Consider the following 24,197-nt stretch of genomic DNA (forward strand, 5'->3'; position numbering starts at 1 on the left):
ACCCTGAGAAGAGTAGAAGGTAAGATACCATGAGACTTTCCAGGAGAACAGATCTCTTTGTGGTTGAATTAGGATTGGGGTCAAATCATGTGTAACAGTGGGCTTGGGACTGAAGGTGTGGCATGAACATCGTGGGCTTTTTCCTGCGCAAGAGGACAGGGCTGAACAGCGTGAAGATGGATGGAGGAGGAGAATTTTTGGAAGAGTTTTTGTCCCAGACACAAAACATGTTTTGGCTGTCAGTGGTTCAAGGTGGCAATCCTGATCCCATTTACAGCAGTCACTCCAAAACACCAGGCTGTGTCAAGTCAAAACAAGAACGGCAACAAGATAAATAGGTGAACATGCTGTATTTGCTGCACTGAATTAACATAAAATGAGTATGTGAAGGGCTAAGTGCATTCACTGAGGTGGGAGCCAGCAGAGAGGAGCAGAGCTGAATTTGCAAACACACTTTTCCCGTAGACTCCTGGGCTGTCCAGCCAGGCGCTCTCGCACTGATTTACTGCTGTCCTTCCTTCAGCCTTTGAAAATCAATCCATTAACAATTAAAGTGATGTCTAGTCTAGTATTTATTTCACACTCTCTCGTTAATGGACTGCCCAAAAAAAACCTTCTTCAAACACTAAGGCTGTTTGTATTTCACAAGGGGGCTGTATCTCTGGGTCGTGCTTTTTCCCTTGTTCCCCGTCAGAGCTGAGACCTGCTCTTATGGAAGCATTCAGGAAAATTACCATGCATTACCATACCTTGCTGTTACGTGTCTTGCAAAGAAGGTGCAGCTTCTGTGCTAAATATCCCCAGGCATCCATTAAAGCAGAACTAGAGCAGAAAGGGCTAGCCCTGAATGTGTCTGCTGGGCCCAAGCAGCTCCGCGTTGGGCTGGCTGTGGGCTCTGCAAGAGAAGCATTTGCTGCCCAAGAGCTCATTTTCCTTTTCTCCATCTCCTGGGCAGTAGCAACCTACCCCAAATTGGATCTGAGCTGTGTGTCACTGCTTGTGTCCCCAGTGCAAACTGTTGGGAAATGTCTTCTTCAGGGAAATAAATGGCCAGAGGCACTGGATCATGAGGCTCTAGTTCTTGGCAGTCAGTTTGCCCCTGATCTGGGATCAAGCTGGGGGTGGACCCCCAAAACCTCTTTGCACCCAATTTTGGGGGGGTGGGGTGGCATACCTGGGGGGGCTCTGCAGCTCTTGGGCACTGAGTCCATCAGGGTCAGTGTCCCATGGGCAGATTGGGGAGGGCAGGGACCTGTGGGGTCGACATGGATCACCCCACGCTAAGGTAATGGATTTACCACTGCAGCTTCTTAAAAGAAATGTGCTACTCTAACTCTGATCCGAAGTGCAGGATGTTTTGGCTTACAAAAACGACCTTTCACGAATGCCACTATAAGAATTCTGAATAATAACAATTTGCTCCCCCTCCGTTCTCAGTCCTCCTTGTATTTTTGCCAGTTTCTAGGTCAAACTCCCCGTTCCGCTCCTCCTGCGCTAGCACAGCGTTCAGGTTGCACAATTGCAGAGGCAGGAGGAATTCGCTTCCCGAAGCCCTGTCTCCCCCGTGCCCTCATCCTTCCCTTCCCTTCTTCCAAGCGCATCTGGGTGGGCGCCCGCCCCAGGTAGGCTGCGGGTCCCCTCCGCGCTGGGGGCTGCAGCAGGGTTGGGGGGGGGATGGTGCTGGACCCCCCTCCCCGCTGCGGGGGGGGGGGGGGGCTGCGGGAGCGGGGGGAGGACGCTGCCCTTGGGCTCGCAGGTGTGGGCTCGCTTTCTGTTTGGTGCCTTTGGTTATTTATTATTCCCCCCTTTCTTCTTTTCCCCCTTCCCCCCCCGCTTTTCTCTTACGCAGTGGGAGAAGCCAGCAGCCGGGGCTGGCTCTGCCCAGCCGCCGTCCGTCCTCCCTCCCTCTCCCCCATCCCTCCCTTTTCGTTAAAAACGTGGGCTCCGGGGTGCAGCCCCCTGCGCTGGCAGCAGCCCTGCCTGCGAGGAGCAGCCCCTTACCCCCCAGCCCTCCACCGACTGCCCCCGGAGCGGAGCCTCCGGCTTTGTCCCCCCGCATCAGCCCGGGGGTGCCTGGATGCGGCCCCGGGGAGCGCAGCCTGGCCCGGAGCTGCGGGGCGTGGAGCAGCCGTAGAGGGGAAACCCGCACGCAGGTAAGCAGCCAGCGGGGGCTTATTTTCAACTTTGGGCTTTTCCTGCCCTTTTACCGGGGCTGGGGGGTTGTGCCCCAGCAGCGGGGCGAGCCCCCAGCCCCCGTGGGAGGCTTCGGAGGGTACTGGGTGGGGGAGATTTGGGGGCACAAAGCCCCGTGTGGGGACTCGGGGAGCAGGCAGGGCTGGGGGAGGCAGGTAGGAGCACCCAGCGCTTGGGAGGGATGGCGTTGTGCAGCCCGCATGTCCCCTGCGCTGGCGGGGTGGAGATATGGGCGAGCTCCCTGCGTGCTCAGGATGCACCAAGCTCTTAGGGTTGTATCCCATTAAAATGCTCTTGGGGAGGTTTTGGGGGTTGCATCCCATTAAAATGCTCTTGGGGAGGCTTTGCGGGGGGGCTGTGCTGTCCCTGGCAATAAATCATCCTTCTCCCCCAGCGTCTCTCACACACATGCTTTGCTACAGTCCCACGCTACCCAATTGATCGGTGGATCTTAAAACTGTCTCTTTGGTGCCCCAGGTCCTTGGCACAGGCTGGTGCTTCAGGATGGACCCGCTCTTCCCTGCCCATATTTTGGAAGACCCTGACCTGAGAAAGCTGCTGAACGACTCTTCCGTGCTGAACCTGAGCTTTCTCCCCAGTAACTGGTTCAACAACGGCACGGGGGACAGCTTCCTGCCGCTGAGCATCAAGATCACCATTGTGGTCGTCTACTCCATTGTGTGCATTGTGGGGCTGGTGGGCAACTGCTCCGTCATGTATGTGATCGTCAGGTAGGACACGCAGGCAGTGCTCCGGGGAGGGCTGCGAGCGGGGCACACCTTCCCTCCTAAATCTCTGCCGCGGGTGAAGCGGGCAGGCGCTTCCCCGGCAATTGGGATGCGCTATTAGGGGTAACACTGGGGTGTTCATTTTATTGTTTTGGTTTTATTTGTTTTTCTCCCTTCCTAGGCTGTGATGTAGGTTCCCACCAGCTTTCAGCTGCCCTCTGGTGCCTCCTAAAGTTTAACCCAGAGAATGGAACAGAGCGATCAGATCTGCTCAAAAAATGGGGTTTGGTGGTGTGTTTTTTTTTTTTTTTTTGCAAACTGCCAGGCAGGGAGCTGGATGTCCCTGTGGAGAGCAAAGCTCTAGGAGCATCCCGCTGCCAGGGTGTGCCGGATCTTTAACAGCACCTCTCCCTCCTGTGCTGTGTCCGGCACCCCAGCTGTGGCTGCAGGTGCTGCTCCATCTGGGAGCTGGCGCTTTCCAAAGCTGAATCGAGTTGCAAGGGAAAGAGCCTGCTGGCAGGCTCAGGCTTACTTTTGCAGGGAGGGGGAAAAACCACGAATGTAGCTCTTCCAACTCTTTGGAAACTATGGATGTAAAAAAGATGTGACAGGATGCTGCGGAGATGAGGGCAACTCCGGTGGCTCCTCACGCTGAGGTGGGGAGAGCAGGGGGACCTTTGCGGAGGGGATGGAGCACGGAGCCTGCACCGCCCCAGCAGCACTGGCCAGCCTCCCTGCATGTTCCTGGCATTTTAAGTGTCCCTGTCTGGTTCTGGTGTGGCTCAAACCACCCTATTTCCTGGAATCAAAACCCTGTTCCCCCCCTGCTCTGCAAGTACAAAATAAGTTCTTGCAGCCATTAGGGCTGTGATTCTGTGTCAAATGCCAGCACCCCCCTTCTGATCCCTGTACCCTCTGTGTCAGGAGAGTCCATTTTATACACATCTCAGAGCAGCATCCTGGTGTGGGTGGATGCTACCAGCACAGAAAAGACAGGATCAATTTGTTTTCTTCTCCAACAGAGGACGAAAATATTTAGCAGGTATTCAGACACTGATGAGATTAAGTCTCGCTCCTGCCAGGAGCCCTGCTGCTTCCAAAGCATCTTTCCCTTGAATACACACAACTCGGCTGGGGGAGATGCTGCAAAATGAAGTCTTTGGTATCGCAGGCCGGTGAACAGCGGCTAAACCTCCGCTACAAGGGCGAAGCGACATGACTGTTCATCAGGCTGCCTGTCCGCGCTCTTCCTGCCAAGGAGGTGATGGCAGGGAGAAGGGATCGCGGTAGCCCTGTGGAATCTGGAGATGGAGAGAGGAGGTTTTCAGTGCAGCAGTGCCACGTTTGGAGAGCTCCTGTTTCTGTTCAGCGTAGTAGCAATCATTCGAGTAGGCACGGTGTTTGTGGGCGCGTGGAAGTGTGGTGAGTAGTGATGCTCTGGGAGGGAGAAGTCCTTGTCCCATGGCGACGCAGCTCCCTGGGGATGCCAGCCAGCGTGCATGCAGGGGAAAGGAGTCCATGCCCCGTGCATGAATATTAGACGTGTAAGAAGAAGCCTTGGCAGAAATCTTCTCCCTGCCCACAAAGGTCTGGTGGGATGTGGGCAGCGGGACCCTGCTGGCCCCTGCCCGGGGCTGTGACTGGTCTATCCCCAAGGATAGGAATGTCCCAAACCGGCACCCTGGTCAGGGTGGATGTGTGCCATGGTGATGTGGGGCCATGCTTTCAGAATGGGGGCTTCTGTTCTGCTCCTTTTTGGCTTTGATACCTTCCAGTTGGATAAATGGGACCCAAGAAGAGAAAGTGGGATTTAGCACTGGCATTTCCCCTGGAACATAGCTTTTTTTTTTGTGTCCTCTGGTTTTTAATGGCTCCAAACAATTGAAAACTGAAGACAGGTGTCACCCTCATCTCCCCCAGGCCTTTTCCACTTCTGCTCCCCCTTTATCCAGTAAATCCCTATATATACAAAGGAGCTAATAAAAATTTTAATTGTTTGGGTACTTCTTTTTGGGGCATTCACCTCTGGTTTTCCCCAAAAACTTCTATCTGAGCCTGTGGGGGCCACTTGAATGGGGAAGTTATAACTGAGCTGGAACACGTGTAGAAGCAGCCACTGCTTCCATCAGTGTCTCCTGGGAGCTCAGTACTGGCTGAGAGTAATGCTGAGTTATACCCAGGAAAATGACCCTTCTTGGTTCAGTAACTGCAACTTCGGATTATTTCTGCCCAGGATTTTTCTCTTCTTGCTCTGTCAAGGTCAGGAGCAGGTTTGATGATAAACTGGACTCAATATCTCAAACTCTTGACCCTGCTCATGTCCGCAGATTGATGCGGAGCTGCCAAATTAGTGGCCGTGCAGGAAGGATTTTGATGACTTCTCAAGCAGAGGTTTTCTCCCTAGACAGGAGCATTGGTGCTTCTGGGCTTCATGCCCTAAAGAGCATCTTTTTTCACTGGGTTGAATGTTGGTTGCTGGTAAGTCAACATGGGGCTTTGGGACTTTTAATGATATATCTCTTCCATTAATAGAAAAAAGACTGGCAAACCCTCTGTGCTGCACCCCTATCATCTATAGGTATGGTGCATCCTACAAAAGCTGATTTTTTTTTTCTTTCCATGCTTATATTTCACCAGGGATAACCAGACTTCAGCATGCTACACAATCTATAAGAAACAGGTGTATTATCTTCCAGAAAAAGAATGGTGCAATGACGTAGACAGTAATTGTTTCCTCTTTAAGAGGGAGTTGGGAAATACAAAGACTCTAATATCAGCACTTGAGGAAATTGGAGGCATCAGGAAGGCTTGGTTTTTGTTCCTCTTGAATGAGTTTTTTGCAGCACTGAGGGAAAAGTTTAAAATCTCCCGGTATTTTACACAAAAATAAAAATTCAAAGCCTCCTCTGGGTTTTTCCCCTCTGTTGTAGAAGCCAGCCTACATCTCTATTACATTTGGAGTGATTTAACGTTTGGAATGATTAATTTGTAGAGACAGCCATCATGTGACTGTCAATCCCCTTCTAGTGCTGAGTGGCACTAATTGGACAAGACCAAGAAGGGCTCTTGTCAGGAACACGATTTCCTGGACAGTAAAGGGCCTATTGTGGAAACCTGCCTTGTCTGCGGCTTTGTTCTGCTTGCTCATTGTGGAGTTCCTTGCCAGTGGAGATAATGCCTCCCCTCCCTCCTTCTCCTTCTGCTGTTTGCTCTCTTCTGCATGTATTTCCTGTACTGCTTTTTAATGAAAGCGAAACAAGGAGCTGAACGGCACGAGGCAGAGAGGGTTTGGGGGGAGAGGGGGAAACCAGGCTGCTGAGGTCCCTCATCTATTAACTGTATGCTGCAAGACTGGATGTCCGAGAGCTTTGCTGTTAGGAAGAGAAGGGGAATCTATGGTTCTTGCAATGGCCGTGGGGTTGATGACCCGTGGGCCTGGAGGTGATGCTGACCCATCCTTGAGAGCAACCCAAGTGTTGCTGCATGGGGTGTGGCAGACCCCCAAGCCTCCGCCAGTGTGCCAGGGCAGGGACCAGGGGCACCAGGCAGCGTCTGGCCCAGGAAGTCCTTCGTTGTCCCCTGCTCCATCATGCTGCTACGGCGCTCAGCAGTGATGATCTGGAGGACTCCATTCCTCAGGGTTGGCTCTGCTTGTCTGGATCCGGCCCCCATGGGAATGATGCCTCGTTTCCAGGGCTGTCTGCTGGGAGCCTGGCAAAGCACTGGGGATGCTCAGCTCTCCCTGTTGAAGAACACTGTTTCAGAGGATTTTAAGCAGCTGTTTAGGCAGGTTAGGGCTGTTAGGCGCCTACACTTTTATTTGCTGCTTCCAGGTGAAGCTTTAGTAGGAGGGCTGTGATGGGGGTGTGCCTGCAGCAGGCAGCTGCCTGGGGATGGCTGTGCCAGCTGTTATGCTGCTTGAAAACTGCATTGGTCCCTGAGAATAGGGTGAGGGCAGCTGGCTGTGATGAGACAGGGAAAATGAAGTTAATTATGACAGTACAGAGATGCTGATTTCTTAATAGAACGCTTTCTAAGGGAAGAGCCTTGACCAGCTGTGTGTCTCATAGCTGAAATTGAGTGTTTAATGCAGCACGGACCCAGTGGACACTGGTGGGGCCATCTGAGACCTCAGCTCTCTCCAGATCCCCCTCTTAGTCTTGGCAAAAAAAAAAAAAAGACAATTGTTGCAATTTGCAGATAAGGGAAACCCACACCAAGGGCTCTGCGCTGTGCAGAGCGATTGGAGCTGGGGAAGGAAGGCAAGGTGAGCAGGAGGGGGATCGGCTGCAAAGGGTGAGTCTGCAGCTCTCCAATGTCCAGGCCCCCGTGAGCCCAGGTGAGCTGGGCTCAGCCACATGGCTCATAGCAGCCATGCGTGGCCCCTGCTAACAGCTCCTGCGACTCCAATGTGTGCTGGAGGGCTCTTGGTTTCCCCTGGCTTCAGTGGGATAAGTGGAAAGGAATTACCAATGTGCAGGAGTAATTCTGTGATGTTTAATGTGGGACTTGGTTCCCAGTGCTTTTTGCAGACTGGGCAATTCCCAGCAGCATTTAGGACCCGAGCAGTTCAGCAGAGGCAGATCCAGCACACGAACAGGGATGAGAGCATCTTGCTGCAGGACGGATGCTGGCGAATGCCCTCCTTAGTCTGAGCATGGTTCCTGGTGGCCACGCGACTACTTGGGGTTGCATAAGCATCCCTGCGAGCCCCTGGGCCAGTTGCAGAGGTTTTTGCAGCAGCAGCCACCCAACCTCTGCCCTTGGCATGGCAGCAATCGGGGCCATACAATGTCCTTGTCCATGCTGGTCCCCAGAGAGCACCTGGAGGCGGGAGGGCGGGTGGGCGGGCACCAGTGTCACCTAGACATGGCAGTGAGGCTCAAAGGGCAAGAAAATCGTCTGTCCCAAAGCACTGCTGCTCGCCCTGGCTGGTGGCAGACTCCTTAACCCCTGCCAGTCAGTCACCGTCCTGCCAGGTAATTACTAGGCTTTTACATGCTGGTGTTGGTGGCTGCTTTTGCTGTAGCATCTGGCTTCATAGTCCAAAGTGATTTAAATCTGCCCTTCTTAAATTCTCTGGATTTTTTTGTGGCTGTTGAATCGCCAAGAATAAACTGGCTTGAATTGGGTAATTTCAGGATGAGGGGGCTCTGAAAAGGTGATCAGAGCAGCAGGGACACGGAGAGCACAGTGTGGGTGTATGGCTGGGAGGACGCAAATCACGATGGTACATGCCAGATCAAATATCAGCTTCATACAACGTGTGAGCTAAGAACAGGTTGGGAGCAGAGATGTCAGTGAACCGGTGCCGATTTCCACCATCAGAGGGTGGGAGCAGCTCGGCAAAAATCCTCCCTGAGCCTTTTCTGCTCTGTTTTGCTTCCCTCTGCGTGTCCGGGGGGGTGGCAAAGGCTGTGACTGATGCCAGGGCATGGGGTGGGAGCGGAGGGAGCTGCTCAAGGTGAACAGCACTGTCTGCATCCCAATTAGCTGGAGCTATGAATATCAAAATCAAGAAGCAGAAGAGCTCCTGGAGATAATGCTCACGGTTCCCCAGGGCTGAAGGCTTTGCTCTGCTCCCTCTGCTCCTGGTGCCTGCAGCCCCGTTTGGGGTTGTAGGTTTGCACAGCTGGCTGGTCCTTAGCCCTGGGGCATCCAGAGCTGCTTGCTGCCCTGCAGCCTTGCGGTGGCCGGGTGGAAAGGAAGGAAAGGTGCTAAAGCAACAGGCTTGCAGCTCAGCCAGGGACAGAATCCATCCTTGTGAAAAAGAGGACCTCAAAGCCCAGTATGTGGAAGAGCTGTTTCCTACCCATCTCTTCTCCCAAACTGTGGGTTCCCCTCGCTGAAGCACAGCCTTGTTCCAGGTCATGCTACTTGAAGTCCACGTAGCAAACAGGAGGGAGAAGCCGAGTGCTGAGCTGATATCCAGATGTTTTTCCTCTTAGGCTTCAGCAGCTGGGAGAACAGGAGAGCAAAGCAAACCAATTACTTTCGTGACAAAGGTGGAGCTGGATGGAGAGCTGAGAACGGCCCTGCGGGAGATGCTGCATTAGGAAATTGCCTCCGTGACCGAGTGCAAGAAAGTGGCTCAGCAGGAAGCTGATGTCCTCCATGGGGGCCACAGGCTTATCTGCATCAGAGCTGTGCCGTGGGGGGGACCTCAGGTGCCTCCTAAAGCCTGAGAGTTTAATTTGTCTTTTTTGTGCAGATTAAGAAAGAGAGCACTCGCAGTTCCTGGAGGAAAAGAAAATGAGGTTAATCCACAAATAAGTGATTAATTGATTTTTTTGTTTGTACTGAACATTCTGGAAATGTTTGGGAACATTGTTTGCTTGGGATAATGGCTGTTGGCTCTCAGGGTGCCGAGAAAGTGGAGCTAGAAGTAATTAATTAGGTGTAAATTAATTTCCCCACATCTCAAGAGCACAAAATCAGCCTTAAAATCCACTTGAAGGAGGGTTCAAGGAGGTAAGCAGGGGGCCAGCTGCCCCAGTGTGTCCCTGTGGTGGAGGGAGCAAGGGAAGGCAGCCCTGCTGTCACCTTGGAGGGAGCGAGGAAAGAGGCAACAGAGAGGGATCGTCCATCGAGGGAGAGCAGATTTTACAGGGCCAGGCTGAACAATTGTACCTGGACTCTGAATTTTTGCTGAGAAGTCCTCTTGGAGAGGGACCAGCGAGGTCCCCTGGGGTGGAGGGGAGCAAGAGGGAGCTGAAGGTTTGCAATCTGCACGCCCCAAGCTCAGGGTTAGCTGAGATGCCCCAAACATCTCACTGTGCTGGGGACACAGGAGCGTGCATGGAGGCAGCGTTGTCCCCTGTGGATGCTGGATGGGTGGTAGAGGTGGGTGGGCTGCTGCTTGTTTCTCCCACTGGTAAAAAAAAAAAAAAAATGCAAACACCAAACCTTTAATTTTTTCTGTTTCACAGTAGTGAAGTTGCCTATCATGGTTCAAAAATGCAGTTGTTATTCCCTTGAGTTATAACGTCAGCAAAAGCAGTCAGAGTTAGAGGCATGTTGATGAATTGCCTCCAAGTCCAGACCTCCTGGAAAGATGGACCAGAACAAGCTTGACCTTTGGGAAGCTTGGGTGAGCCCAGCCAGGTTTGTGGTACACAGGGGAAGACTATAGCTCCCAGGAGACCTTTGCTAACACAGTCTTAGGTGACCGAGTAATTTCCTGAAACCTAAGCTGACAACACTTATTTTTGTGTGGGCTGACAAAGAACAGTGATTTAATTTCTTAATTTTAATTACCCCCCCCGCTGACCTAGAGGGGAAAGCGTCTGAATGCATTCACAGACCCATCTCATGCTCCCTGTGTGCATTGCCTCATTTATGCCAACTGCAAGAATTCAAACAAAAAATGCAAAACTCGCCCACCCCGAGATGCTGCTGCGCTGGGGTTCACAGCACTGGAGTGTGTCTGTTTCTGTGTAATCCTGCTTAGGAAGTCCCAAAGCTTTAAAGTCCTGGCAGCTGCCTGGTTGTGTTGGATTTGCAAAGCGTTTTGCTGCTTCATCCCTTCACACTAGGAAAGACACTGGTATTTTTCCTCTACCGCTTTTGGTTATATAAGTTTATCTGATCCAGGCTGGCTTTCTAAGAACCCACTGTCTTGCTTGGCTGCTGTGATTTCTGTGCCAGGAGGAACCTGACTCAGGCTTATGTGGGGACCTCAAGTGTTTCCATCAATGTTCACCTGCCCCAAAAGCTTCCCTTGGCTTTCAAGGTCAAATGTAGGATCGTTTGTTCTTGCTTTCTGAAGCCGCTTTCAAACATCTGACTTCTAATACAAACACAGCTTAGACCTCGAAGGGGTAAAAAAAAAAAAAAAAACAACAAACCAACTTTATTTTCTGGATTGTGGATGCCCTGACTGTTATTCTTGCAAACCTGGCTATGTTGCCATATGTTTCAACAGAGCTCAGAGGGTGGCAAGTGATGATGTTCCTCCAAGTGTTCAAATAACCTAGCAAGAGCTGAAGCTCAGTTCATCGGTGGGGTACGGTGCTGAGGAGTGCAGTTGTGGGTTTGCTGTTCTGAATCAATTTGGCAAAAAGAGTTTTTTAGGTCAAATCAGATGCCATAATATTCTAATACATATCAAACTGCAAATAGTGCAGTAGTTTATGGGTTTAAGTGTTATCCTCAAACGAACTTGCCCTCTGTTAATAACGGACATCACTGTCTGCCATTTCTGGCAACATTTCTGCAAAGGCCATTGGTATAGTAAATGATAGATGAGCTGTGGTTTTAAAATTATGCCTATTTGAGCTCTCATTTTGGCCATGAGAGGAACATCCTGGAGCTGAAATGTTAGATTCAGTCACAGAGTCTCCACTGAGTTTCCATTTCTAAAGACTCTGCATGTATCCTTGGGTGGGTGATCATATTTTTCTTTGCATCATTTCCCATGTGTAAAAAGGAGATGATTGCCATTAGATCAAGGTGAATCTTCTTTTGGGGCAGTTAGTTCATGCAATAAAAGTAATATAGAAATGACAAAACCCCTTTGAGGTAGAGTTGACTCATGACTTTATCTGCAAACTGCCCATTTCTTTGGAAAGATCCATTGTGATATTTTGATTTCTGATACAAACCTCATTCCTCACTGGTTTTTAGCTGCCACTGGCCAGGGCTGGCCATCTTGCCTGTGCTGATTTGATAGGTCGCATTAGCCATAGTCTTTGGCTATAAGCCCATACAAAATGACTAATCAACTTACCCCTGGACCTTATGGTGCCTTTCAAATCAGCTTAGTGGGTAAAGCTCTCACCAATATTTATAATAATGAAGCCATATGTGATGAAATCCTAGATTAGCCTTACTGAAGTCATTTTTCAAAAAGCATGATCTGAGTTGACAGCCTCAGGCTTTCATGGTCCTCACTTGCAGTCTAAGGGAAGAAACTTCTGCTCATGAAACTGATTGTGAAGGCACCATTTGTATTGTTGTAGGAGCTGGGTTGAGCTGTGTGTTGATAAGCACGTGGGAGGTAGAAAGGAAAGGATGGCATTCAATCTCTTTTTACATAAAAAAAATACAGCATCTCCTTCCTAAAGTGGCAGAATGCCCTCTTCAGTAGACTTCAATGTCCTACCCATCAAGGTCAGGTGGAGCTCTAACCATTGCTCATTCCTACATTTCAGATTCACAAAGATGAAGACAGCAACCAATATTTACATCTTTAACCTCGCTCTGGCTGACACCTTGTGTCTGATGACCTTACCCTTCCAGGGTACAGACACGTTCCTGGGCTTCTGGCCCTTTGGCAATGTCCTCTGCAAGATTGCCATCTCTATAGACTACTACAACATGTTCACAAGCACCTTCACCCTGACGATGATGAGCGTGGACCGCTACATTGCTATCTGCCACCCTATCAAAGCACTAGACATCCGCACTCCCCACAAGGCCAAAGTGGTGAATGTCTGCATCTGGGCGCTGGCGTCTGTCTTCGGCATCCCAGCAATGGTGATGGGATCTGCAGAGAATGAAAACAACGGTCAGTAAAAACACATCCAACGGGTGGGAGGTGTTGGTGGCCAGGAGAGCCCGTGGGCTTGGGGAGCCATTGGAGAGGGGTACCAGTTTCATCAGTGTGGTGAGCTCTCTGCTGTAACTGCTCTCATCTTAACTCTTTCCTCTCTGCTCTTGCCTCTCTGCATCCCTGCTACTGCTTTCCCAGTCTTAAACATGCCTAAGCTAAACTGAATGTGCAGATGCTGTTCTTCTTGATATGGGTTTGCTGATCTTCCCTTCCTTTTTGTATTTTGAATTGCAGAAATCGACTGTCTAATTAAACTCCCTTCACCCGTGGATTACTGGGATCCAGTGTTTGGCATCTGTGTCTTTCTTTTCTCCTTTATGATCCCTGTGTTGATCATCACTATTTGCTACAGTCTCATGATCAGAAGACTCAAGAATGTACGTGTCCTCTCAGGCTCTAAGGAGAAGGACCGAAACCTGAGGCGCATCACCCGAATGGTCCTGGTGGTGGTGGCAGTCTTCATCATTTGCTGGACTCCCATCCAGATTTTTGTGCTGGTCCAGTGCTTGGGTGCCAAGGCAGAAAGCGAGCTCGAGCTGGCCATCTCCTGCTTCTGCACCGCGCTGGGGTATGCCAACAGCAGCCTGAACCCCGTGCTCTACGCCTTCTTAGATGAGAACTTCAAGGCATGCTTCAAGAAGTTCTGCTTCCCCACCGCCTTCAGGACCGAGCTCCAGATGTCCAACAGGATGTGCAGCATCGCCAAGGATGTGGCCTATGCCTGCAAGAACTCGGAGGGGACTAACAATCCGGCCTGACTAGGCATGGAAATTCCCATGGTGGCTGTCGCCCAGCAGAGCCCAACCACCCCCACGTCAGAGCTAACTCAGATAACGGCTCTTTAGCAGGACCTCAAAACTGAGAGGCGAAAAACCAAGAAAACAATTTTGGGGGTTGGGAAAACAGGATACTGCAAGAGCATGCAGAAAAAGTGAGCCCATTTGATGCATTTTTAGTCCACCCTGCGCTAAGAGGAACATGTTTGAAATCAGCTCTTTGATTCCTGTGAAACCCTGGTGGTTTGCAATATTGTTGAGAATTTGGGAATTATGGGTTTAAAACAGGCATTGGTCCTGGGAGTTACACTTTTGCTGCTGGGAGACAGACAAAATGCAAACTATTCAATTTCTTTTTGGCTCCCTGAGTTGTTTAAGGCGCTAACAGCTCTTGTGGCTCGCCGGGCGCTCGGGTGCGGGTTTTATTCCTGCAGTATCACTCTGAAATTAGACTTTGCTGAAGTGGGCAGCAGCCGTCAGACAAAAACCCAAGATCATCTCCAGGATGAGTCATCACAAAGGGAAGGATGCTGGGAGGGAGAGAAGGGAGCTGGTGGAAAGGGAAATTCAAACTGCCCTGAGCCGGGCAGCTGGGGCTAGGAGCCTGGGGAGAACAATTCGGACGGGGTCTGCAGTGAAACCCTCGAGAGGGGAGCAAGGTGGTGAGAAGGGACTGTCAAAACAGATGAATGTACCTCAGAAGAGGAGGAAGAAAAGACTGATGAAATGAACACAAATCCTTGTTTACATGCTGCTATTGCTTTTTTTTTTTAACCCTGTATTTCCATTGTAATAATGGACAGAATGTGTCTGTATATACACATCTCTATAGTGCTACAGGTACAGCTCTAGTGTAGGATTTCATCTTGCCAAGCATGCCTTGGGGATCTTCCTCGGTGAGAGGAAGGAGGAATGAAGTGGCCTATGTATACGTGTATTTATAGGGGAAAGCCATTTTGGAGAAGTCAGAACAGCAGCTCTGCCAGAAGACATGGACATTTCTGGTAGGAGGGGCAGACTAAACCAGCCCAACCTGCTCCGCATGAGGTAAGTGGTGCCACACCACCATACAAAAGGTGGTTTGTTTGTTTATTTTTTTAAAATGAAATGAGATCCACCATGCTGAGAGCACTTGGGAAATGCTGCTGAGGTACTACCCCTCCTGCCAACCATAGATTGATTTTCCTCTTCCAGTAGGCCAGAGCTTTTCGTAAAAATGAAATGACCCACCATTTCATTTGCTAATGGAAGCATTCCTGGAGAGTTTAACCACCGAGTGCCCTCCGTGCTGGCAGGGACAGCAGCCTTGTATGCTCCCTGTAGCACAAACCCCCGGGGAAATCTGGGCAGTGGTGCTGATGGGGAAGCAAAGCAGCAACCTCCGTTTGGAGATGGGAGGTCAACTCCAACACGAGAACCGGCAGCGTTCTCCGGACTGTACAGATTTCATGTGAATATAATTCTTGTGCTCTGGTCTATGAGATTCTGTATTTTTAATGTATTGATTTGCCAATATTTTAATGCTGTCATGTTCTTTATATATGCTGTATAAAAGAATCCAATGTTATATTTCTATGTAGAGTGTTTCCCTGATGGTTGGGCTTAAAATACAGCTGCAATTCCAGTGCCCCTTGTATAGGACCCGGATCCCTTGTAAACTGCTCAAGCTGGGAGGATTTTCATGCTGATTAGCATTTGATTGGTAATCTGGAGGGATACCAGAGCACTTTGCAATTAGCGCTTCCTCTGAATAACATCGGGGGAAGAAGAAATCTGGGCACTTTAAGCACTTAGCAATGGATGTTTAGGAAAATCTCATACAACCCCCAAGCACGCTAAGAAGAACTCCCCGAGAACCGCGCTGCTGGCAAGCTGCATCTACGCCCTTGAAAAAATGAGTTTGGTGGGCTGTTGTATTTGTGGATGCAGTAACAGTGCTGGTCGGTGAGCAGCCTTGAGTCTTCTCAGCCCACAGTCTGGCAGGGTGCTGGGTACGGTGGTACGCGAAGCCGGGAAGCGACTGCCAGGCTTTTCTTGCAGTGCCATGAGGGAGCAGGAGAGCGTTCGTTAGTGGCTGGCTAAGGAACAGCCACCCTCCCTTTGTAGTTCTTGGTTGTTTTTTTTAAATAGATTTATGTCCTCTGAAAAATATACCTGTGTTCGGAGTTTTTTTTAATGAGGATTTTGTTATAATGACTATGCTGCAAAGATCTTACATAATCAAGTACTCAATAAATGTGTGTTTACTAAGCTTTTGGGTAATTCCGTGGCCCTTGCGGTGAATGTGTTTAGGCATTCTGTTCAATGCTCAGTGGAGTTTGTTATAAGAAGAGCAAGAAAAACCTGAAAGCAAAAGCTTTATTGTACTGTGCCTATGGAGTTAAACGCTTGCGATCGGCTGGCCGGCTGAAGCGCAGGCTCTTTAATTCTCTTCTGAAATGGTTGTGGTGGTATGATTTTACAATTACTGCACTGTAAATGACAATTTCCTAGGTGGCTACTTGTGTGCTTTAATAAAGGAAAATAAAACCGCCTGTAGTTGGAATGATGTGGCATCTGAAAGACTTAGCTGCGTGGATCAGGGGCTTGTTTCAGCCCCGGCGCTGCCGGGATCTTTGCATGTGGGCTTATTTTTTCCAGCCAAAACCACTGCTGAGCGCCTGCAATAACACCGAAGCATCCGATCCCTTTTTACTGAGGTCAGTGGGAACTTTTGTTATGCAGGCAACTTTGCAGGCATCCTGGAAAGAGAAGATGTGAAAACGCTAGAAAATCAGCGGTTGGAGATGGGTGCGAGCCGCCCGTACCCTGCCAGGCTCTGGGTCTCGCAACAGGCAGCTCTCGTGCACAGGCAGGGCAGCGATGCTGGCAGCTGCCTGCTCTCAGAGGTGAAGTCTGATGTAGGAGTAAAAGGAGCTTACTCCCACTTGCTCCCCACACGCTTCCCAGGAGTTACGGGCTTAGGCATGACCATGGAGAACAGTGAATTACACAACTGCTCTGAAAATAAAACCAAAGCCATATTCTGTAGCCAGGAAAGATGGATTGGCCAGCGAGATGGTGCAATAAGGAAAGCGCCTTCTCTCTGCACAGAGATCAATATTCTTGCCCAGGCAGGTAAACATAAGGAGAGGGTTTTTTATTAGCAGGGGTGATTTTCTTATTTAAAAAAAAAAAAAGAGAAAGAAAATTGGTGGGGAAAAAATTGAAATCTTTATTTCTTTTTCTAGTTCAGTTAATTAGAAGTACCCAAGGGTGAGTTCTTATAGCAAAACCATAAGCCAAAGTGCTTTATTCAGTGTTATGGGATTTATCAATGTCCTAAGTGTTCTCCCTGCTGCTGCTGGCTGGAGTGAACTGTTGGAATGGTTGAGGAATGGATGAGGCGGGGGCTGAGCTCTCCCCCAGGGAGCTCCTTGGTTCATGGCACTGGCACATCTGAGCAAAGCTCTGGCTTTTGAAGGGCGCTTTGCTCTGCCGCTGCTACATCTCCCTCCCTCTCCCCCTTCCCCGGGCTGTTCAGCCAACAACTTTCTCCCAGCACGAATCACAATTTCTAAAAGCAGAAATAAGGTGCAGAATTTGCACCCTCAGTGAAGTTTGGATGGGTTTATGCCATGGGAAGAGCTTACCCTGGGAGGTGCTGAGTTATCCTTTACCAAGCTACCGGTCAGACTGAGGGTCGTTGGTTTGGGTGAGTGTTCAGTGGAATCACCCTCCTCATGCCCACTGCCCGTAGGAGCCACAAAGCCTTTTACCGGCTCCAAATTCCTCTGTCCCCCACCAAGCCTGGTCCCCAGTGCTGAAGACAATTTTAGCAGGTGGAAGAAACCCTGGCTGCAGAAAGACAAAAGCTGCGTTTGCCCCATGTGGTGCCCATTGCTCTGCAGCTCAGGGCTTGCCCCATGAAGACACTATCTGATGCTGAGCAGTTGCCATGTCTGTTTTTCCCAGGTGTTTTTGTGAGGAGCTAGACTGTATGTCTTTTTTTAAAAATTTTATTTTATCCCCTCCCCCCTGAAGATTTGTTAACTCCTTAAAGAGCTGTAACTGGGCTCTCATCTCTCTCTGGGTACTTTGGAATATCATTGCTGGGTAGGACAATGTGTGTCCAGAGAGGGATGCCTCTCACCCTGCAATGCTTTATAGGGAAAATGGGTGCTCTCCATAGTTACAGGCTCTTTGTTTAAATGAAAAGGATCTCCAGAAGCAGCTGGTGCAGCCTTTGCTGCCTGCTCAGAAGAGGGACTCAGACTGGCAGCAAAGCAGGCTCAGCCAGAAAAACTCCAGTTTGCTTTCCCACTCGTTTCCCTGTGCTTCCCTTCAGCTATTTTTGTGGGTATTTATGCATAAACGAAGGTCTCCTTCCTTCAACAAGGACAACCTCCTTCGGACAGATCCTGAGCTGTAGCCCTGATTGTGCATTCACGGCTTCACGCCGTGTTTCCATGTGAATCTCTGTGGCGGCAGTGACTTTGCAGAATCAGCTGGTAATTCGCATCCCTGATCTTCACCTCCCAAGCCCTGCCCAGGGCTGTCTGAAGGACCAGTTCTTACCTCCCAGCCTCCTCCTGTGTTGAGGGGAGCCGTGCAGCTGAGATGGGAGGCATGGAGGGTTGCAGGCAGGAAAAGTGTCTCAGCTTCGCGGTGAAAAAAGCTTGTGAGGAGGTGAGGCTGGAAAAAGGGAGAGAAAATGGAAGGTGGATCTGAGGCTTCAGCATCAGCTCATAACCCAGGAGTCAAGGTGCTGCATGAGGGACAGAGATGGGCTGTAAGAAAGCAGAGCATATGCTGTGTGACGCCAGTGGATGTTCGGCACAGGGTTTTTTTGCAGATGGGGATGTGATGTGACAGGATCTGTAGCCCCTCCTTGCCACGGCTGAGCTGATGCACATCTATTTTGAGTGGCCCACAGTGGCTGCATGCACCTGCCCTCTTGCCCATTTAGATTGGGGCTAAGTGCCACCTTTGCTCAAAAGATGTGATAACAGATGTGTTAAGGCCAAAACTCAGTTTGAAAGAAGGAATTTTAGGATTTTTTTTTTCAAGCAAAGGGACTGCTGTTGGGGTGGGTGCACTTTAGGTCAAAGAGCCCCACCGCTCACGAGTTCCCTTTGTTCCTTTTTTCACTACCCTGAAGCCTGGATAAATTGCATGACAGAATGAAATAATCAATAAATAGAGCAACATGGTTATGTATCTTGGCAACGATGATGCTAATCAACCATGTAAACTGACTCTGCTCGCTCGCTCTCCCTTAATGCAGTGAAATCCCAGCTGTCTGCAGTAAAGGAGCAATGCTGGCTCTCTGCAGTGCTGGGGAACACAGACAGCCCTTTTCCCCACCTGCTGCCTCTCCTACTGCACACAAGGTTTCTGCTTCAGCGACCCAAAAACTCGCTAAACGCTCCCTGGGGTAGAAAGTGCACAATAATATCCAGCAACACCAGCAGGGATGACCTTCACCCCGCTGGAGAACATCTCCCACGTTCAGATTCTTGGGAATTTGGTCCCCCCATGGTTAATTTGCTGGAAGGGCCTTTGGGCGTGAGCAGGTTGGATCATTTGTGGGTCCGAATAGCATGGTGTTACACATGTCCTTGCCTCGCTCCTGCTCTGCTCTCAAATCCTCGTGCCTTTGGCTGTATATAGGTGCTGGGTGGGAAATCCCACCTGCAGACCCCATGCAGGCAGCTATTACTGGGAGGTCTCGTAACTTATGCAACCAGCCCACTCCTGCGGCAAAAGGTATTTTCCCCCCCAGTATACGTTATTGCTGCAAGGGGATATAGCTCCTGTGCGGATGGAGTCCTCCTGCCTGCCTGCAGTGGCCAGGGAGAGCATCAGGGAGAGCATCCGCCGCTTGCCTCCCCTCCGGGCCTGCAGCCAGGCAGGATGGGCTGGAGCCAAGAGCCGAGCAGCACCAGCCCTGCCAAGCAGCAGATTTTCAATGTAGTGAAGTGAAGGATGAATCTGCAAGAAACCAAGCAGGAAACTTGATTTTTTCCAAGGAAACCACTGACAGAGTTGACATCTTCCCACAGTCTGGTTTTCGGTTGCATCAGATCACCTTTCTCCTGGCCACAGAAAGGAGACCAGGAAAGTTTGAACTGGCTCTGCCCATTCTATAAACATTGATTTCTCTGTGTGTTTCCAGTCTGCCATATACAGTGAGTGCTCCGAAAAGCTCGTGCCATGCTGATTCATTCAATGATGGGGAATAAAACCACAAGCTATGTAGTCAATATGAAATCAAGATTAATGGCTTTTCGGCTTGATTTCCTCTGTGTGAAACAAATCCCGTGTTGTGATTTGGTTATTTAATGTTTGTTCAGTGTTAAGCATTAATAGCAACTTCTCTGCGTGCACAGGTCATTTGTTCACATATTTTGGACTTTCCCTCGTCTCAGCCTTGCACTGCTCTTGCTTTGCTTAACCACAGAGAAAATTCCTGGAGATAATCACTTGCCTCCAGGATTTAAGTGTAAAAGAGCAGAAAATGAGCCCGACCTCTGATGCTGGTGTTCATCCTTGCTCCCTGCATTCCTGCAGCGGCTCAGAGGTGGGTATGGAAAGCTGACCAGGGCTGCTCTAGCTGCAGTTTGCTTTGGCATCTGCACTGGGGTTTAGTTTGAACATGCTCGGCTAGAAAACTGCCTCTTGTCTTTTGATGAGTGTGTGTTAGCGATGCCACCGAGCCCTTCTGCCTCGGGGCTATCCGCCGGGATGGTGCACGATGAGCCGTCTGGCTCTGACCTGTCCCATCCACCGTGAAACGGTGGCTATCAGCCTCGTCTCCCTGGCTTACGATCAGCTTGGAAGGAAGAAGCTCGGCTGAGGGCAGCCCATGGCACAGAGGAGCCTGCTGACTCCATCGCACGGCTAAGAGAAATGTAATTACATCCGTAGCGTTTCCATCAACACCACGCAGCAGCAGGCTGAGTCTCAGGGGAGGCTTCTCATTGCATTGAAATCTGACTTTATTAATTACCAACCTCTCATCTCATTTGAGGGTTAAGTTTATGAAACCGAATGCTTATTTCTCTGCTTTTCTTATTCAGCTGCCTTATTAAGTTTTGTACAGTGGATGGTTTGGACCTTAGAAACTCCCAAGGTGTCTTGTTCTTCAGGCATGAGCTGTGCAGGGGAAGCGGCAGAGCAAGGGGAGATGATGGAGATGTACGGAATTCCTGGTGAAAGAGAAAGAAATTACATCTCAGGAAAACTGAAAATGGGGACGGTTGCCCACTGCTCTTGCTTTGATTAACCACAGAAAGAATTCCTGGGGATAATCACGAAGGTCTTACTCCCAAACTATAGTTCATTTTCCCCTCTCCAGGAATTCTCCCTTCCCACGTGGGATGCTGGTGGCAGCAGCCAGGGCACCCCACTATTCCCAGCGAGGGGACGCTGTGGTGGGGTGCTTTAGCGGAGCCACCACCAGCTTTCGGTGCAGCCCGGGCTGCTCACCTCCTCCCAGGAAAAGCTTTCCAGCCTCTCTCTCTTTATCCAGTGAGCACTGGACTTGGCTGTAGGCACTTACGGGAGTGCCTGTTTTTTATCTAGACATCAAATATTTTTTTTTTTAAAAGGGAAAATAGCCACTAAACAGCCCTTGAAGCGTCAGGCTAGTGTCTAATTCTACTCAAAGAGCTTTGTTAGATAATTGCAATACATTTCTGAGAGAAAATAGAGCAATTGAGGCTCATAATTAAAAGCTATTCAGACAGCTTTGATCTTACCCTCTGCATCTTCACTTACCAAAAACAAATGCCAACGAGAAACTCTTGGCAATAGTTGCTCTCACTGTTCTTGGCTTTTGCCTTTAAATTAACTCCTCTTCCTCCCTTCCAGCAAAACAGAGGTGGGGGAAGAGACATTTGGGAATGAGGCACGTGGCTTTTCAGGAGGGGTTTCTTGGGAAAGCTTATTTTTTTTTTGGAGGGTGCCTGGTGTCCTGTCACTCCATGATGACAGCAAGCGTGGAGCTCCTCTGGAGGCCTCAGAGCTGCCCTGGATCAAGGGTTTATCACCCCAAAACCAGCTCCGGGCACAGCCTTGGCTGCAGTGCTGGTGTAGATGGGGTAGGACCCAGCACGGTCTGCCCCAGGCATGGGACAGGGAGCTGCCAGCGCTGTGTCCCCATGGCCCACAGAGGGTCCTCAGGTGACCTCCTGACTCACCATGAAAGGGACCCCAGCCTGGGGAGTCCCCTTCTCTTCAGCAGCAGGTGGGAATGTCAAACCTTGAGCTGCTGAGACCCTCTGGAGGCACCAAACCGGCCTCATTTCTCCCAGCACTAGCAGCAAAGCCGGATGGTCACCGTTTCCTCGGGTTTGCAGTGGGACCATGAGTGGCACATTAGCACATGACACCCAGGGGCTCCCAGCATCCCGTCGGCGACAAGGCGAGTGCTACGGATAAGTCAGGCCGTACAGAAAAGGGACAAATTCTCTCTCTTGGGTTGCTTTTAACAATATCCTCTAGAGATGCTTCTGCTTCATATCTTCTATATTCCAAGTTTTTGCTCATCCATTTTTAATCTCTCTTTTCTTTTTTTCCCATCTAAAGATGCTTCTGAGAGCTGGGCCTTCATCCCTCAGTGGGGTATTATTTCTTTTCTCACCCGAAATCGTGACCAGCAGTAGGAGACAGTGTGAGACTGCGTAAGTACCGGGGGATTACGGCTTCGCGGGGGAACAAGCTGCAGCACAGCTTGGATGAGGACAATTGATTGAAACAGCCATTATTACTTGCTGCAGCACGAAGACTTAAAAAGCAATAGTAATTTCCGATCCCCGCCTCTTATCTCAGATGCCTGCGTTCAAAGCCTGCGGTGGGAATCTGAGCCCTGTATGAGCCCTAATTCCTGTTTCTGGGGTGGAAAGCGGCTTCTTCTCCCTCTCCCAGGGATGATGAAGCAGAGTCCTGCAGGGCTGTCTGTCCTCGTGGGTGCAGCTAGAGCAGGGAAGGCGATACTCTTCCCGGAGACGAGGCAGGCAGGAGCCTGCTGCCTTCCTCCGTGCTGCTGCTGCGGGCAGGAGCAAGCAGAGACCCTTCTGCTCCTGCTGTAACCAGGGAGCTGAGAGGTTACCCGGCACCTTTGCGCTCATTAAGACATCCCAGCCTGTCCCAGGAGGAAATTCCCCCGGCTTTAGGGCTGAGCTGGCTTCCCCGCTTGATGCACAGCTGGCTGGGAAGGGGGTTAGGACAGGAGGGAGCCGTGCGCATCACCGATTCAGCCTCCTGCGACCCTGCAGGCCCTGGAAGCGATGCTTGGTTTAGAAGGGGATTTATTTGGTGAATTGTTAAGGGGATTTATTTCCGCACTTCCAGCCTTCAATTTGTGGCTAATGTGGGCTGGTGTGATCCACAGCAAGCCAGCCCCAGCAGCCTGATGAAATTCAAACGAATGAGCGGGCGTGCAGTTTTTCCCTGGGGTGAACTTGTGCAACGAGTGGGCAAGTGTCTCCTCCAAGGTGCTTTCTGCTCTCCCAGAAACCGCCGTAGCAGCCTGGCCTCGGGTGCCGTGCTCAGAGGGTCTGCCTGGGCATGGACAGCCGGAGTTTGCAGCCTTTCCCCGCAGAAGCAGGGTAGCAGCCTGCGCGTGAGGCTGAGCAGTGCTGCGGGAGATCCAGCGATGCCGAACTGAAAGCAGAGAGTGCCGCTTAGTGCCGCAGGGCTGAAACACAGAGCCCCGCCGGACGCTCCGCTGGCCGGCACACCGGCCAACTCGGTGCACCGATGGGAGCCGGAGCCCTTGCTAAGCACGGGAGGAGACCTTGGCCAGAGCAAGCCCCTTCTTCCCTTGCACCCCATGAGAGCAAAGAAGAGCCGACACTCCCATCTTAAGCATTTTACATAGAGAAAAGCGTAGAGGCAGGCAGGATGCTGTCGCAGGAGGAGATGCTGACAGATGGGGCTGCTCATCCTCGGGGACAGAGGGCTTGGGGGGATCTGAGCAATGTCAGCAAATGGCTGACGGAGGGTGCAGAGAGGAGGGAGCCAGACTCTTCTCAGTGGTGTCCAGTGGCAGGACAGGAGGCACAAACTGAAATATGGGAAATTCCATTTAAACATAGGTAAAACTTTTACTGTGAGAGTGGTGGAGTACTGCAACAGGTTGCCCAAAGTTGTTTTGGAGGCATTCAAACCCAAGTGATACGGTCCTGGGTAACCTGCTGTAGGTGACCTTGCTTGAGCAGGGGGGTTGGACTGGGCAATCTCCAGAGGTGCCTCCAATCTCAGCCACTCTGTGATTCTGTGAGATGCGTGACATTTGATTCAAAGGGGAAAAGCTCCAGTAATGACACTGTTAGGACTGAAAGTGGGTGACTTAAACTCGAAAGGTCCTTTCCACCTAATGAAATATATTAGGTTTTCCACCTAATAAAATATATTGCCTTTCCTAGAGCCCTAACACCAATGAACAGCAGTGTTGCAGCTAACTAGACAATTTGTGTGTGAGGTGGCACATTTGCCTCAGTTTTCTGCACTCAGAGAGGTTTTTCCACCTGGGGAGCCCATTGCCAGCAGGTGGCAACCATACTAAAGCAGTGGGTACCCATGATGTGCAGGCTGGCTCTGCTCCCTGGCCTTGCCTGGGCTGCTCCAAGGGGTCATGCAACACCTCTGCACACCCCCATCTGCTGATGGCACCTGCATCCTTCCCTGCGAAGGTCGGTCAGGACCACAGCACCCAGCTGTCCTCCCAGATTCAGCCACCTGTGTGGTCCCCACTCCTCCATCTGCCAAGTCTCCTCCTCCTTCTCCAAATTCTTTGAGTCATTTGGTACCTCTTGGGAGCCATCAGCACCTTCTCAGTGGAGCTGATCTCTTCTCCAGGTTCCTCCCTGTTCCTCCTCTTGTGACTGGGGCTTGCTAAGTGATCACCCCACACACCTGCATGTGCCAACACACACACATACGCTGTCAGGATGGGGTTTT

At 50.5% G+C, this 24,197-nt stretch overlaps 1 protein-coding gene across 2 annotated transcripts; it reads left to right on the top strand.

Moving 5' to 3' along the window:
- The first annotated feature begins 2,697 nt into the window (after nt 1-2,697).
- Nucleotides 2,698-13,232, top strand: OPRL1 (opioid related nociceptin receptor 1). Of its 2 annotated transcripts, none has more exons than XM_009482966.2 (3): nt 2,698-2,924; nt 12,074-12,429; nt 12,709-13,232. In XM_009482966.2, exons 1-3 carry the CDS (start codon nt 2,698-2,700, stop codon nt 13,230-13,232), a joined length of 1,107 nt encoding a protein of 368 aa, XP_009481241.2. The 2 variants fall into 2 exon arrangements, with proteins under 2 accessions (XP_009481241.2, XP_075577153.1); XM_075721038.1 differs by having other exon boundaries at nt 2,827-2,909.
- Nucleotides 13,233-24,197: the final 10,965 nt, after the last annotated feature.

Source organism: Pelecanus crispus, chromosome 14 (genome assembly GCF_030463565.1).
Source record: "Pelecanus crispus isolate bPelCri1 chromosome 14, bPelCri1.pri, whole genome shotgun sequence".
In the NCBI taxonomy this organism is placed as follows: domain Eukaryota; kingdom Metazoa; phylum Chordata; class Aves; order Pelecaniformes; family Pelecanidae; genus Pelecanus; species Pelecanus crispus.